The sequence below is a fragment of the Rhinopithecus bieti genome, unplaced genomic scaffold (assembly GCF_001698545.2).
Source record: "Rhinopithecus bieti isolate Rb0 unplaced genomic scaffold, ASM169854v2 scaffold_1012, whole genome shotgun sequence".
NCBI lineage: Eukaryota > Metazoa > Chordata > Mammalia > Primates > Cercopithecidae > Rhinopithecus > Rhinopithecus bieti.
The window spans coordinates 2,208,372-2,223,860 of NW_016803312.1; the positions used below are offsets into that span (position 1 = coordinate 2,208,372).

General features: G+C 47.7%; 1 protein-coding gene across 10 annotated transcripts in view; it reads left to right on the forward strand.

Annotated features, from left to right (window-relative positions):
* FRMD4A (FERM domain containing 4A) overlaps nucleotides 1-15,489 on the forward strand; it is a 367,189-nt gene that overhangs the window by 208,006 nt on the left and 143,694 nt on the right. For all 10 annotated transcript variants that reach the window (XM_017874498.1, XM_017874473.1, XM_017874468.1 and 7 more), the window contains exon 4: nucleotides 6,852-6,944. In XM_017874498.1, the coding sequence (XP_017729987.1) occupies nucleotides 6,852-6,944 (93 nt within the window). The remainder of the gene's footprint in view (nucleotides 1-6,851; nucleotides 6,945-15,489) is intronic.

Here is a 15,489-nt window from a genome sequence, read left to right on the forward strand (position 1 = left end):
GATACTAAATACATCAACATTCTTCCATTTGAAGAGCTCCTCTCCCCACCTCCATCCAGCAACATCTATAAGCATTTCATATACTTGGCCAGTTGTGGTGGCTAACACCTGTGATCCCAGCACTTTGGGAGGCTGAAGTGGGAGGATTGCTTGAAGCCAGGAGTTTGAGACCAGCCTGGACAACATAGCGAGATCCTGTCTCTACCAAAAACAACAACAACAACAACGTTTTTTTAATTACCCAGGTGCAGTGGTATGTGGCTGTAGTTCCAGCTATTCCAGAGGCTGAGGCAGGAGGATCACCTGAGCCCAGGAGTTCAAGGCTGCAGTGAGCTATGATTGCGCCACTGCCCTCCAGCCTGGGCAACAGAGTGAGACCCTGTCTCTAAATAGATAAACATATAAGAACTTCCTCTCTCGCTTTGGCTTTCTGTAGAAACTCATTCCATATGAAATTGCCTGTTACAATAAAAACATCTAGAAGCCAGGCAGTATCATTCTCCCCTGGATCTGGAAAGTGACGGATTCAGATAGACTTATCACACACCTCCACCCTCCAGTAACTATAAACAAAGCTCTCCCTGAGGCCATCGCTATTGAAGGTGCCAACACTTGAACCAAAAATCTATTTGTTTTATATGTAGAAGCTAAAAGCAATCTGTTAAATGAATGCATCCAATTTCTATTGCCCAGAAGCAATTGCATATTTATTACTGACCTGACAGTTTGACCTACTGCAACCATAAACCAAATGAGCGTTATCTTGCTCAGCTTTAAAGATAGTTATCAGTCACATAATAACAAAAATACTCTGTGTGGCTGTTGGGATGCTTTTGTGTGTGTGTGTGTGTGTGTGTGTGTGTGTGTGTGTGTGTGTTATTATTGGCAAAGGCAATGAAGTGCGTTCTCAAATGAAAAATCAATGAGAATCATGAAAACCAAGCTATCAGGCATCTCTTAGTTAAACTGTATAAAGGAAATGCCTCTTTACCACTTTGCGTTCCATCCCATCCTAATGCAAAAGAAACATAAAAGGTTTGAGGAAAGCACTTGATGTCAGGACTGTGAAAGGTTTAATAGGAAAGCAAACACCTTTGCAGTGTGGAATTCTTGACCCTGTAGAGTACAGGGAATGTGACTTTGAGATGAACAGAAAACAACATTTTGTGTGTGTGTGTGACGGAGTCTCATCTGTCACCCAGGCTGGAGTGCAGTGGCATGATCTCAGCTCACTGCAAGCTTCACCTCCCGGGTTTACGCCATTCTCCTGCCTCAGCCCCCCGAGTAGCTGGGACTACAGGCACCCGCCACCACGCCCAGCTAATTTTTTTGTGTTTTTAGTAGAGATGGGGTTTCACCGTGTTAGCCAGGATGGTCTCCATCTCCTGACCTCGTGATCCGCCCGTCTCGGCCTCCCAAAGTGCTGGGATTACAGGCGTGAGCCATCACGCCCGGCCGAAAACAACATTTTAACAAGTGCTGCAGCCAAAAGTGGTGGGCCCAGAATTATGGTTTCCAGTTCACTTTTTAATCCATCTTTCAGTTTTTGCCCAAATAGTGGGCAGTTTTCATAAGGGCCTTAGATGGGTCACACGTCCCTTCAGTCTGCCTTTATAAGCAGCCTTCAGTGAGAGACTTTTACAAGCCCTTAAAATGGATGCAGCTGACCTCTCCTCCTGAGGGTCCAAGGACTCCAGTCTACCTCTCCACTGGCCACTGGAGCCATGCAAGGCCACACATCATGATCCCCTCACAGGACTGGAGTGTTTGAGTTCAAGCAGGGAAAGTGGAGGAAAGAATGTCATTTGTCCTCAGAGGCCAACTATTCCATGTAGGATCATGTAGAGGTCATTCCAGCTTCCATGTATGTTCTCTTTGCTTCTGACCATTTTTTTTTTTTTTTTTTTTTTTTTTTTGAGCAGAACCCACTGTGTTGTCAGGCTGGAGTGCAGTGGTACAATCCAGCTCACTGCAATCTCTGCCTCCCGGTTCAAGCGATTCTGCCTGCCTCAGCCTCCCAGTAGCTGGGACTACAGGCATGCGGGGCAGCCGACACCCTGGCTAATATTTTTGGTAGAGACGGGGTTTCAGCATTTTGGCCAGGTTGATCTCAATCTGACCTTGTGATCCACCCACCATGGCCTCCCAAAGTGCTGGGATTACAGGCGTGAGCCACTGCACCTGGCCCATTTTCTTACATAGACTTTCTAGTCTATTTAATTGCTTGATAATTGTTAAACCAATAGATGGCTGGGAACAAAGGAATTGCCAGTCAAATTCATTGCTTAAAAGTCATTCTTTTAAAAAGTTTAATGTGGGGAATAAAATTTTCTAGAAGGGGAATCCATCGGTTTGTCCTCTGTGGATGAAGAAGAATTGGCAGTGCGTAAACCCAACAGACTGGAATCCAAATGACATCTATCTGCATCCCTTCACGCGACATGTCCCCACCTTGAAGTTCATCACATGTGAATGGTGACCCGCAGGGACCTAAGTCTAATCTCTTGCAGCGTGTGTGGTCACTCGTGTGCCAATGGGTTGGGATGAGGATATCTCAAGCCTGCACCAATGACTAATCTTGAATATTCCACAGATGGAATATTCTGTCTCTCAGGTCCTCCTTATTCTTTGAGCTGGTGGCCGGAGAAGAATCACTGTATTTTTGTATCATTCCAGTCTGTGGGTGATTCAAAGCCTTGTCTTGTAAGAATAATGAAAAGGTTGTTCCCCATCAGACTATTTATCATGAAATATGGTAAGACAGAAGATGAATATTTAAGTCTACGTTGCCATTGGATGACTTGCTCTTGCAGGTATTCATTCAAATCAATGAGCAAATGCTTCTTAGGAGCACCTAACAGTTGCTAGACACTGTGCTAGGTTTTGGGGGATAATTTCTATTAATGTTGGAAACTGATCATTGAGAAACAGGTCATGTTTTTTGTTTGTTTTGTTTTTTGAGATGGAGTCTCACTCTGTCACCCAGGCTGGAGTGCAGTGGTGCCATCTCAGCTCACTGCAACCTCTGCCTCCTGGGTTCAAGCAATTCTTCTGCTTCAGCCTCCTGAGTAGCTGGGATTACAGGCATGTGCCACCACGCCTGGCTAATTTTTGTATTTTTTTTAGTAGGGATGGGGTTTCACAATATTGGTCAGGCTGGTCTCAAACTCCTGACCTCGTGATCCGCCCACCTCGGCCTCCCAAAGTGCTAGGATTTCAGGCAGTGAGCTACCTCACCCAGCCCAGGTCATGATTTTTAAAAATAACTAATTGTACAAGATTATGCCAGATGCCTTGAAGATGATACAAACCAGAAGCCCTGGAGAAGTTTGAAAAAAACCCTAGACTTAGGCAATCAAGGAAGACTTCACAAAAAGTAAGACTTGAACTCAGCCTTGGACAATGGCTGAACATTCAGATAAAGGGATGGAGAGACGGTTCTCTAGTTCCAAGGAGGAGAGGCAGCATGAGTGAAGGCCAGGCACATGCCATACACATGGTGTACTTGCAGGAGGCTGAGCCCCAAGAGAAGACCCACAGAGTTTGGGGGCATTTTCAGAGGCAGGAAGGAAGTGGTTGCAGCTTAAGATAATTGGACACCTTCCAGTTGACCAGACATGCACACATTCTCCTCACGAGGTAGATCTTGTGGCATTTTCCAGATATAAAAAGTCAACTGGTATTGGGCACAGTGGCTCACACCTGTCATCCCAGGACTTTGGGAGGCTGAGGCAGGTGGATTGCCTGAGTTCAGGAGTTTGTGACCAGCCTGGGCAACACAGTGAAACCCCGTCTCTACTAAAATACAGAAGAATAGCTGGGCGTGGCAGCATGTGCCTGTAGTCCCAGCTACTCAGGAGGCTGAAGCAGGAGAATTGCTTGAACTCTGAGTGCGGAGGTTGCAGTGAGCCGAGATCACACCACTGCACTCCAGCCTGGGCCACAAAGTGACACTTTGTCTCAAAAAAAAAAAAAGTCAGCTGGGGAAAGTGAATGCATAGAGAGCCAGTTCTGTAGACTGGGAAGTGCAGACATGGGTGAGCCCCCAGGGTGGGTGCTGTAAGGGTTGGAGAAGGACCCCCTGTCCCACCTGGTGTGTGGTGTGGGAAGACTTTCTGGAGTAAAGACATGAGAACTGAGTCCTGCAGGATGGGCCGGGGAAGAAGGAAGGGAAGGGCATACTGGGATGAAGGAACAGCATGAGCTAAGGAACAGAGGTTTAAAACATCATGGTGCCTGTGGGGCATTATCAGGTGTGGGCAGAGATGACATTGGCACCCAGACCTTCTGTTTCCTGATCTTGTGTTCTAGTCAGAACGGAATTTATCCCAGCTTTCTGGAAGAAGTTGCTCCTGTTATTTTACTTACAATACTCTCTTCTCTTTATTTATTTACTTATTTGTGAGACAGAGTCTCACTCTGTTGCCCAGGCTGGAGTACAGTGGCACGATCTCAGCTCACTGCAAGGTCCGCCTCCTGGGTTCCTGCCATTCTCCTGCCTCAGCCTCCTGAGGAGCTGGGACTACAGGCTCCTGCCACCACGCCCAGCTAATTTTTTCGTATTTTTTAGTAGAGACGGGATTTCACCGTGTTAGCCAGGATGGTCTCGATCTCCTGACCTCGTGATCTGCCCACCTTGGCCTCCCAAAGTGCTGGGATTACAGGCATGAGCCACCACACCCGCCCTATTTATTTATTTTTTTCTCGAGACAGAGTCTCTCTCTGTCACCCAGACTGGAGGGCAATGGTGCGATCTCGGCTCACTGCAACCTCCACCTTCCGGGTTCAAGCGATTCTCCTGCCTCAGCCTCCCGAGTAGCTGGGATTACAGGCACCTGCCACCACGTCTGGCTAATGTTTTGTATTTTTAGTAGAGATGGGGTTTCACCATGTTGGCGAGGCTGTTTTGGAACTCCAGACCTCAAGTGATCTGCTTGCCTTCACCTCCCAAAGTGCTGGGATTACAGGCTTGAGCCACTGCCCCCAACCCTTTCATTTATTTTTCTTTTACTTTTCCTATATTCAGAGCAACGTAATAAAAAGATAAAGTTCATGGAATTTTTTTTTCCAACTGGAGATTCTTAGACAGAGGAAAAACAGGCCAAAGTTCTTCAGGTGGTCACTATTCTAAGGCAGGTCCAAAAGTCTTCCCTGTAGCCACAGGTGTGGGCTTTGTGGAGAGAGATTTTTTTCTTTTTTTTTTTCTTGTGCAAAAGGTGCAGTTTGAGGGAAGCCTCAAAAAGGGGTTGGAAGCCACTTGTGTGTTTTCTCTTTCCTTTGTGGGGGGTTTAAGCATGTGCTGAGGCCAGGCGCGGTGGCTCAAGCCTGTAATCCCAGCACTTTGGGAGGCCGAGTCGGGCGGATCACGAGGTCAGGAGATCGAGACCATCCTGGCTAATACGGTGAAACCCCGTCTCTACTAAAAAATACAAAAAACCAGCCGGGCGAGGTGGCGGGCGCCTGTAGTCCCAGCTACTCGGGAGGCTGAGGCAGGAGAATGGTGGGAACCCGGGAGGCGGAGCTTGCAGTGAGCTGAGAGCCGGCCACTGCACTCCAGCCTGGGCGGCAGAGCAAGACTCCGTCTCAAAAAAAAAAAAAAGCATGTGCTGAGAGGAGCAAGCGTTTTTAGACAATGATGCAGACAGATTTTGTTTCTCATTATCCACAGTCCTTAGCACACATGTCACACGGCATCAGCCACCGGGGAAATGCAGTGGGGTCATTTGGGTCTGTTCCATGTGAATTTACTCCATAAAGTGATTATAGGACTGTCTTCTCCAGGATGATGGGCTGACATTGGATACAGAGAGCAGGGAAAGGAAAGAGTAAATTCTGCAGCTTGGTTATTCCATGGCTTTGCCCCACTCTTCCAAGACCAACCTCCAAGACGTGGCCCCCAGGGCTCTCCCTAGCCTCACGGCTTTCCACTCACAGGACACTAAGGCGCTGGGGTCCTCCCTCACCACAGGGCCTTTGCACAGGCTGGTCTTTCTGCCTGGAAAGTGGTTCCCCTCTGAGGATCTCTTGCCTCAGCCTTCCAAAGTGCTGGGATTAAAGGCATGAGCCACTGCCCCTGGCGGCAAGTTTAACATTTTAAGACACTGTGTGTGGTTTGCTTTTCACTCCAGCAAGATGTGGTGAGGATTGCTAACATGTTCTCAAGTGTGCTTTCCGTCTTCAGGAAAAAAGACAATTGGGAGTGTGGTGGAAAGGCAGTTCAGGACAAGAAGGAGAGTTCTGATTACATTTTCGTTTCAGTGTTTCCCTGAGAAACAGCAGGTCTCAATCCCTTCACTTTCCAGTTCCTATCCTCCCCCTCACACTACACAGTGTCCACTGCTGACTTGGTATCCCCTCCATAATCCCATGGGGTTCTTCAATACTGAAAAGCTAGTAATAAGGTGAAGGTGGCCGGGTACAGTGGCTCGCACCTATAATCCCAGTGCTTTGGGAGGCTTAGGCAGGCGGATCACGTGAGGTCAGGAGTTTGAGACCAGCCTGACCAACATGGTGAAACCCCGTCTCTACTAAAAATACAAAAATTAGCCTGGTGTGGTGGCTCATGCTTGTAATCCTAGCTACTCAGGAGGCTGAGGCAGGGAATTGCTTGAACCCAGGAGACGGAGGTTGCAGTGAGCCAAGATCGTGCCACTGCACTCCAGCCTGGGTCACAGAGCAAGACTTTGTCTCAAAAAATAAAAATTAAAATTAAACAAAGAAATTTAAAAATAAGGTGAAGATTGAAGTTTATCTACAATCCAGCACGTTCTGCTCCATATATACCTTCAACCCAAAAAAAAACACTTCTGCAAAATGCAAATCCCTAACCAATTTGTCTCTATTTTTCTCAGGGGACACTTAAACTGGCTTCAACTAGATCGAAGAGTATTGGAACATGACTTCCCTAAAAAGTCGGGACCTGTGGTTTTATACTTTTGTGTCAGGTATGTACACCTGGTGTCTATACTTTTGCTTCTTTGTGTTCTTTATCAGAAAAGTCTGGGAGGACAGAGTGATTCCATGGAATGAGAGCTCAAGTTTGTCTTGGTTCATCACCAGGGATAAAGGTTGTAGTAGAGCTGCGTGCCTCATAGATGGAAACACGAGGTGCGAGGGTGCAGGGCGTGCCTGTGAGTGTGCCCGTGAGTGTGCAAGGACGTGTGTGTTATGCATTTGCCCTAGGATGCTTGTGTGGAATGATGAGAAAAACTTTTTTCTGCATTTTGGGGAGGGTCATATATCTCAAACAATGAGTCTCTTATAGCACAGGCCGTGGGATTCTTTCTTGGGTGCAATTTGAAACGACATAACAAAAGCCTTTGTATCCTTTCCTTTCAGAAGGGATGCCACTTGAATCTCGTGAAACTTGGGTAGTTTATCCCAAATAGGAGTAGTCGAAACCCAGCAGCAAACCACAGGCCCATCTGCATTTCCTGCCAAGGGAGGATACAGTTTAATAACATATCAGAAACAATAGACATTTTTCTATTCATAAATCTAGTCTCAGAATTTTGTTTTGTGCTTGCAAAGGGAACTATTTGTGGGATATAGTGATTTAAATAGTTAATATTTGCAGCAGTCTCATGAAGACAACAAGACTTACTACTTCTGTTTGCAAAAGTTTCTGAGAAGCCGGAGGCTGGGCAGGTCAGGGGTTCAGGGGCAAAGTCTGAATTGGTATCAAAGTCAGAATCTGAGCTCCCAATCCAGCAGCTCCTAAACACTGAGTCTGTGGAGCCACCAGGTTCTTTCTGTCCAGAACCTTGACTAACACAAGTACAGAAGCATTAAGTCCTGATGCTTCAGTCTTTACATGGACACTAACACTAAACACCCAGGCCATACACTCTGTTCTTTTAAAATGTACTAACAGAAATTCAGGAGTGAGATACGAATGATATGCAATTCTGTCATTCCTAAAGAGCACGATCAGGAATGCAGTTTCAGACATAGCCATCCTTAAGCTACACAAGGCATTAGAAGAGCTTCAAACAAGAGTTAAAGGGTCCACTTAGCAGGCTCGAGTGTATGACTTTTCCTTAGCTGGCAGAGTAAATTTCAACTTGCGCTTAATGCGTTTTTGATTTGTTTAACAGCTGTGAACATATCCAAGCTCATCTTAGCTATTTCCATTATTGGTGGGAATGATTTCAATGCCATATTCTCTTTCATGGTGTACACAGTTTCTCAGATTTATGGCAAAGCAACCATATAAAGCAAATAGTAACAATTCCGCTGGAAGGGGCAGGTGGTATCAGGCAGGACTCCAGTTTCATGGAAGCAGGTCATTAACCTGTCATCGCAGGTGGATGAGTGCATTTACCATATATCAGGCTCTCCCCACCTCCCTGGTGATGTTCACCAACGTTAGCCAAGAGGAGAAAATCTTGGGCTTGGCTGCCTAGTAGGTGTTTTTTTCCAATTTGTGGGGGTCCTTGCAGGAGAGCTTGGGGCACCTTGACATTGATGCTGGATGTGTCAGTCTCTAAGATATACAGGTCTTTCCAAATCACTCCAAACCTGTCTTCTCTGCATAAAAGCAGGTAACCCAGCATGGCAGAAGTGAAATAGTTGCTAGCAATAGAGAGAATTGGGGAATGGGATGGCTGAAGACCGAGATATAACATCCACTTCTGATCCACAGCCATGACAGACACTTCCACCATCACCACCCTTTTTTCTAGTCGGCCAAAGCAGGAACCTCAAAGAACATTCATCCGAGAGAAAAATTTCCAAATCTGCATTTAGGGACAGCCGTTCTCCACTATGTCTTTATAAACGCCGTCTAGCAGAATGCGCTCCTCCTTCTCCAGCACCTATGGAAGCGGATCTTTCTGGTCACATTCCAGTTGCCTCCTGCAGAGCCCCACCTGAGTACTTCAAACTCAGCAGGTCCAAAGCCAAACTTATTACCTTCTCTCTCCTCCCTTAACCTTCCATGGTCCCATCAAATCTGTGGCATCGTCATCCACTCAGTCACATAGGCTACACATCTTGAAGTCTTCTGTCCTCTTCCTGGAATTATTTATTTTTATTTTTTTGAGATGGATTCTCACTCTGGCGCCCAGGCTGGGCTGCAATGGCATGATCTCGGCTCACTGCAACCTCCACCTCCCAAGTTCAAGAGATTCTCCTGCCTCAGCCTCCTGAGCAGCTGGGATTATAGGCACCCACCACCACACCCAGCTAATTTTTGTATTTTTAGTAGAGACGGTGTTTCACCACGTTGGTCAGGCTGGTCTGGAATTCCTGACCTCCGGTGATCCATCTGCCTCGGCCTCCCAACCTAGAATTTTTATGTGCATTAATTCTCTGCTGCTGCTTCCAAAATCTCCCTCTGCACTGCCCTCTCCTCCTCATTGCCTGAACTCAGGCCCTCACCAGTCAGTTGACCTATTGCAGCAGCCTCCAAGAGTGGGGTGGGGGTGTCACCAGCACCCTCACTACCCTGAGTTCCCACTTCTTAGCTGGCCGAGAAGTGCAGTAACAAAACACCAATCGTTTGTTTTCTCCAAGAGAGGAGGCAGATTCTCTATATAGGTGAATTCCGTCTCTTTACCTTGCTTTTCATCCTGGGAAGAATCCTCTATTTATAACCTGACATCTGCCTAGCGATGCTCACAGGCGGTTTTCTGCAAAGGAGTGGTAAGAGAATCATCTTCATCAAAAGCCCAGAACTTGAAATAGGCTTGAGTCCGTAAAAGAGCTTCTCTCCAGCTGGGTACCTTTCCAGTATGTTTCTAAACAGAAGCACGGTTGGACTCTGAGCAGCCTCCAGCCTCTAGCCGTGACACCTGCATATCTTGATGCAGTCTGACTCCCAGGTTCCTCAAATCCTTTCTCCTTTGTTATAAATGTCTATATATTACATCTGCATACCACATGTCTAGGTAGCCTTCGTGGCAAAGCAGAATCGAACCACCTGATAAAAGAGGGCCACGGTAGGCTGGGCATGGTGGTTCATGCCTGTACTTTGGGAGGGCAAGTTGGGCGGATCACCTGAAGTTAGGAGTTCGAGACCAGCCCGGCCAACACGGTGAAACCCCATATCTACTAAAAATACAAAAATTAGCCAGGAATGGTGGTGCGTGCCTGTAGTCCCAGCTACTTGGAAGGCTGAGGCAGGAGAATCACTTGAATCTGGGAGGCAGAGGTTGCAATGAGCGGAGATTGTGCCACTGCACTCCAGCCTGGGCAGCAGAACAAGACCCCATCTCACACACACACAAAAAGAAACAGAGGGACATGGAAAAGATAACTAAGTACCTGAAGGTACGTTTTAGAAAGTCAGAGAATGGAGATATTAACACTGTATGGCTGAGTACCCCAGGGTGGGCTATTATTTGGGATTTATATATTATTCTGATATAATACATATGCAAAACACCAGGCTGAATCATCCCCTCCATTCAACAGATTAGGAAATATAAGACTCAAGTATATTAAATAATGCGAATTGGAACTCGAAATCCCTCTCCATCCGCTAGGCCAGACAGCGTCTCTTTTATAAGCATTTCCTCTGCAGAGGCCCTGAGGCCAGTATCAGGCTGCAGGACGTTTTTGGGATGGTGGAAGGGAGGACTCAGATCCTGCCTTCATTGACCTGTCATTCAGCCTAAGAGGGGCCTGGTCCCTCCAGTTTTTCATCCAACAAATCACCAGGAGTGATCCCAGGTGGCTTCAGGGTCTCAATATAATTACCCAAAAAGGATAAAGGTCAGAGAGACAGGAACTATCCATTATTCAGCACGTGTCCACTGCTAAGGCTGATTGTTAATCTTCGCAGCAACCCTGGAAGCAAGTCTGATTATTCCTAATTAAAGAGAGGGAGATGGGGGCCCAGGATGGTCTGTAAATTCTTCCCCAGCATGGCTAATAAGTTACGAAGGTAAGATGAGTATCTCATCTGTTCGGTCAGGTCTGACTCCAAGCCCTGTGTCTGTCCTCCCCTACTGCACACCGTCCATTTCCACAGGGGAAAAGTGACATCCTCCTCCAATGTGGCATTTCCAAGAGATCCTGTGTATCCCTTCAGTGTGGCAGCCTGCCAAGACCTGTGGCCAGAGTTCTCCACTGCTCCCTGTGTAGGCAGAGCCAGGAGCAGCCAAGTCAAAGGCGGTGACCCCAGCCCTCCTTGTGACCCACACTTGGCCATGTTTGCAGAACCAGCGTCCACCTGTAAAGGTGGTGTTCAGGACAGGTGCACACCGTCACGAGTGGCAGGCTGCCACTCTGAAGGGATACACTGGATATCTTGGAAATGCCACATTGGAGGAGGAAGAGCCGTCTCAAATGGTAAAGCAAGAATTTTCAGGACCTGAGACATTTGCTGTTGGTCCCACTAGAGAAGGTCTTGCCATTTTCTGCATTTTCTGACACCGTGGACACCCGCGGGAAGGTGTTCTTTGTTGAACTGTGCTTTTCTGTCTCCTAGAGAGAAAACTTCAGGGTCCACTTGCACCTTGTCGTCACCCTGAGCTGTGTCACTCCCGAGACTTACAAGCCCAAGTCCACCATCATCCCAGCTGTAGCATGCAGCAGCTTTCTCACTGCTCCTCCTGTGCTACTTCTGTGCCATCATCCACGCCTTCATTTATGGGCTCACAGATGTCCCTTGAGATGTCCCTTGGCGTAAGCACTGCTCTAGGAGCCAAGGACAGAGCAGTGAACAAAACTGATAGACCCTGTCCTTAGGCAATTTCATGTCCATTTCCTCCAGCTTCTGAGATCCTATGAGCCCTGCCTGTCGTACTTTTTTTACCAATTCAGTGCAAATCTATTGTGTACCCTTCCAACTACTTCCTGACCGTGGGCCACACCTCCCTTGGCTGCTCACACTTTCTCTGTCTCTCCCTTTCTCTCACACACACACCCACCCCCAGGGTTGGACTGGTCCTACCACACACACACCTTTTATTTCTACCCCCGAGCGTCTGAGTGTGGTCAGGAAAAGGTTCATGCAACTTCAGGTTGGTTCGTGGTTATTGTGATGAATCCCACACAGATCTTCAGTGTTTCTAGCCAGTTCTGCCAGGAGTGCCTGCTCAGGGTCTCTGTTCCCCACTGTGGTTTTACCTCTTGCTTCAGGTCCCAGATAGTCAAGGCTTTTGCTTTAAGAAGATGCTGCTGCTTATGTTTCTGCAGAGAAACCAAAGCCAGCGCCAGGGAGCTCCTAGTCCTACTTCTTTACCCACAAACTTAATTGTATCTTTAATGGGGTTTTTGCAGCCTCCCAACCCACTCACTGCACACACGCAAAAGCATGAGCATCTCAGAGGAAGACCCTTAGCCCATCAACCAGCACTCACTGATCCATGTGTACCTCAATCCCAGCTGCTTCTATCACCTCACAGAGCTTCTCCCTTGAGCCTTTCCTCTGTTTTTCTCTATCTTAAGCATCTCCTCCATGGATTCCTCCCCTTCATGACCACGTCCCAATCTAACTGAAGAAAACACCCTCTCTGATGCACAGCCACCTCCAGCCAGTGCCCTCTGCGACCCCTTCTGCTCTGCACGCAGCAGCCATGAGAGGTGGGTCTGCACTTGCTGTCACCCCTTCCCCACAGGCCTCTCGTTCCTCATTCTGTGGCCGTCCAGCTTCTAGTGCCATCATACCCCCTGGTCACTGGAGGTCTCTCACCCCTGGCTCCACAGGCGTGCTTCTGCCCTGCTCGGATGTGGCCTCTGTGGCTCTGGGCTCATTCGAACGTGCTCCCTTTCAGTTCCCCCTGGCTCTGTGGCACTACATTCTCCTGGGCCACCTCCTCTTTGTTCCCTCTGTGCCTAGCTCAGGGCAGGTTCCCTGCTCTGCTGTGCTGTCCCTCCAGCCCTGGTGTCCATGAGGTTGCGTCTTGCTTGTCTTCTCTCCCTGCACCTTCCCCTCATGTGATTTCACCCCCATCCACAGCTGCCAGTGCAGTCTCTTTGCTGGAGACTCTCCATCCTCTGCCCCAGTCCCGACCTCTCTCCCGAGCTCCAGGCCGTCTCCGCTGATTGGCATTTCCGCACAGATGCAGCTGGAATCTAATGATGTCGTCGTCTTTCTGCCTCCAAATGTGCTCTCCTTTCGGTGTCACCTCCTTGTCTTTCTGATAGGCCCCACTACCCATGCCGCCCCCAAAACCAGAGACTTGGGAATCAACCTTGACCTCACCGCTCCCTCCCACCTGCCTCCTCCTGTTCCCTCAGTCACTACTCCCTGTTATTCCTGCATCTTAAACAGTTCCCTATCCATCCCTTACTCTCCATACACAGCCTAATTGTAATTAGGGCCTCCATAAAACTCTCCTGGACTCAAGATCTCCTTGTTCATCTCTGCATCTGGTCTTGATCCCTTCCAAACTCCCCTATATGAAGACACTGAACATCTTTCTAGAATTCTCTTCTGATCCTTGCTCATAATTTTTTTTCAGCTTCCCATTATCCTCAGAAGAGGACATCTTTAGCGTGACTTGTATGATGTGACTTCTGCTCAACTATCCAGCCTCACCTCTTCCCACTCCCCTCACCACACAACACACACACACACACACACACACACATACACACACAAACACACGTTATAAGCAGCCAGTAGTGGTCCATATATGACCAGGAGAACCTTCAACTGCAAACCGTTGTTTAGTTCTAGAAGACTTGGGAACAATGGCTCTCTGATATTGTTCACCAGGCAAGCTTTAGAAATAGGTCAAGAAAAAATATAAGGAAAATATACACACACCTAAGGAAGTCTGTGTTGTGTGTGTGTGTGTGTGTGTGTGTGTGTGTGTGTGTGTGTGTGGTCTTTTTATAGGCGCAACCTTGTGCTCAGAATGAAGCCTACATGTCTGGATTATTCTTTAATTATATATCCTTCTACCAAGTATCCCTGTAGCTCTGATCATCTAAACTCCTTGTAAGAAAATAAACAGAGATTAGATTTGCCTCTTCAAACTTTGAGTTTCACAGACAATAAACTGAAGCAAGCAGCAAAAAAAAAAAATAAGAGAGGAGAAGCCTGATCGGGGAGGAAGGATTTTACAGCCAAGTCCACAGGCCGGATTCTTGGTGTCTTCTCCGGCTGATGGAGACAGCAGCTGCTACTTCCTGTCACTCGCAATAACAATGATGGCATGGATCTAAAATGAGGTTCCTGCTAACTGGAGCTTGCTATATTTCAGCTAGGTGTCCCAGTTAAGAGTTTAGAGGCATTGAGATTCTAAGCATCAGAGGCTTGGCTGCAGAAACTCACAGTTTATTGCTGTCATTATCATGCTCTTATTTGCCACCAAGAGTAGGCATTTCAAATGTGACATTTGTGTTCATTACAAAATGAAATCACTGGTCCATTTAATTAACACTTGCTGTAAATATTCAGTGATTCCCAAGTGCCCAGGGCTGGATGGGGAAGGGAAAGGGAGAGAAGGGGGGATGGAGGAGAGACCTGGCTGATGTCATCTGGCTGGGCCCTTGCCATCTGACTAGACAGTGTTCAGTCTGTTGCAATCAGAGGCTTTCACTTGTCAAAGAAGGGGACGGGACTCCCCGAGGCTTTAGAGGCTGTTTAATATTTAATAAGCTCGAACACATAAACACAGCACACCTATTTATTTCTCCTTCAGACTCTCTGATAAAATATTCTCGGGTCTGGATCATCTGAGCTAGTTTGGGTGGACGGTTGCTTGTGGAGTCAGGAAACCTCTTAGCGAGATGTGTGCTCCCTCTAGAGTGTTCCTTTCAACTCACATATGTGCCCCAAGATTCAGTCCTGCTAAATGTGCCCCAAAAACCAGTTTAAAATGTAGGTCTGATTATGATTCAGCTGTGGTGAGGCCAGCAGATGAGGAGAGGACAGACATTGAAAAGATCGTCACTCAGTTCCCAGGAGGAGGGCCCACACCATGCCACGCAGGGCCACGTGGGAGGCACTGGGGTTAGTCAGGAGGCAGGGGAGCCGGGGAACAATTGGCAAGAGCATTTTTTGTGGTTTCTGTGGGGAGGAACAAGTAAGGCTGGGAAAGCAGGCTTGGGATTGGCTAGTTTAAATAATTTCAGTGGGCTCTGTGGCATGGGAGCTGCCCCTGGTTGTCTGGTGCATGTCCCTGGGGTGGTGAGGGTGGAGGAATAGTGGCCCTGGGTGTGAGAGCCGAGAGGTGGCGGGAGGGGTGGACCCTGGATCCATGGTGACATGTGGAAGTCTTGGGGTCTGGAAATTGGCTAACCCTGGCACCAGCAATCCCTCCAGGCCCAGCAAAGCCACAGACATCCAAGCATCATAAAGCCATGGTCAATACACAGCCAAACTCGGAACTGTCCATGCAGACCCTCTGAATCTGAGACACAGCCTTCATTTCCCTGGTTACCCGGAGACCTGGAATGTTCTTTGTGAACCTTGGAAGCAGTCCCTGCTCCACGCCTGTAGTTAAGGAAATGCAACATCGCCACCTACTGCTGAGGCTCTCCTGAAAATCAGGAAAAGAACCTACCTTTTTTTTTTTTTTTTTTTTTTTT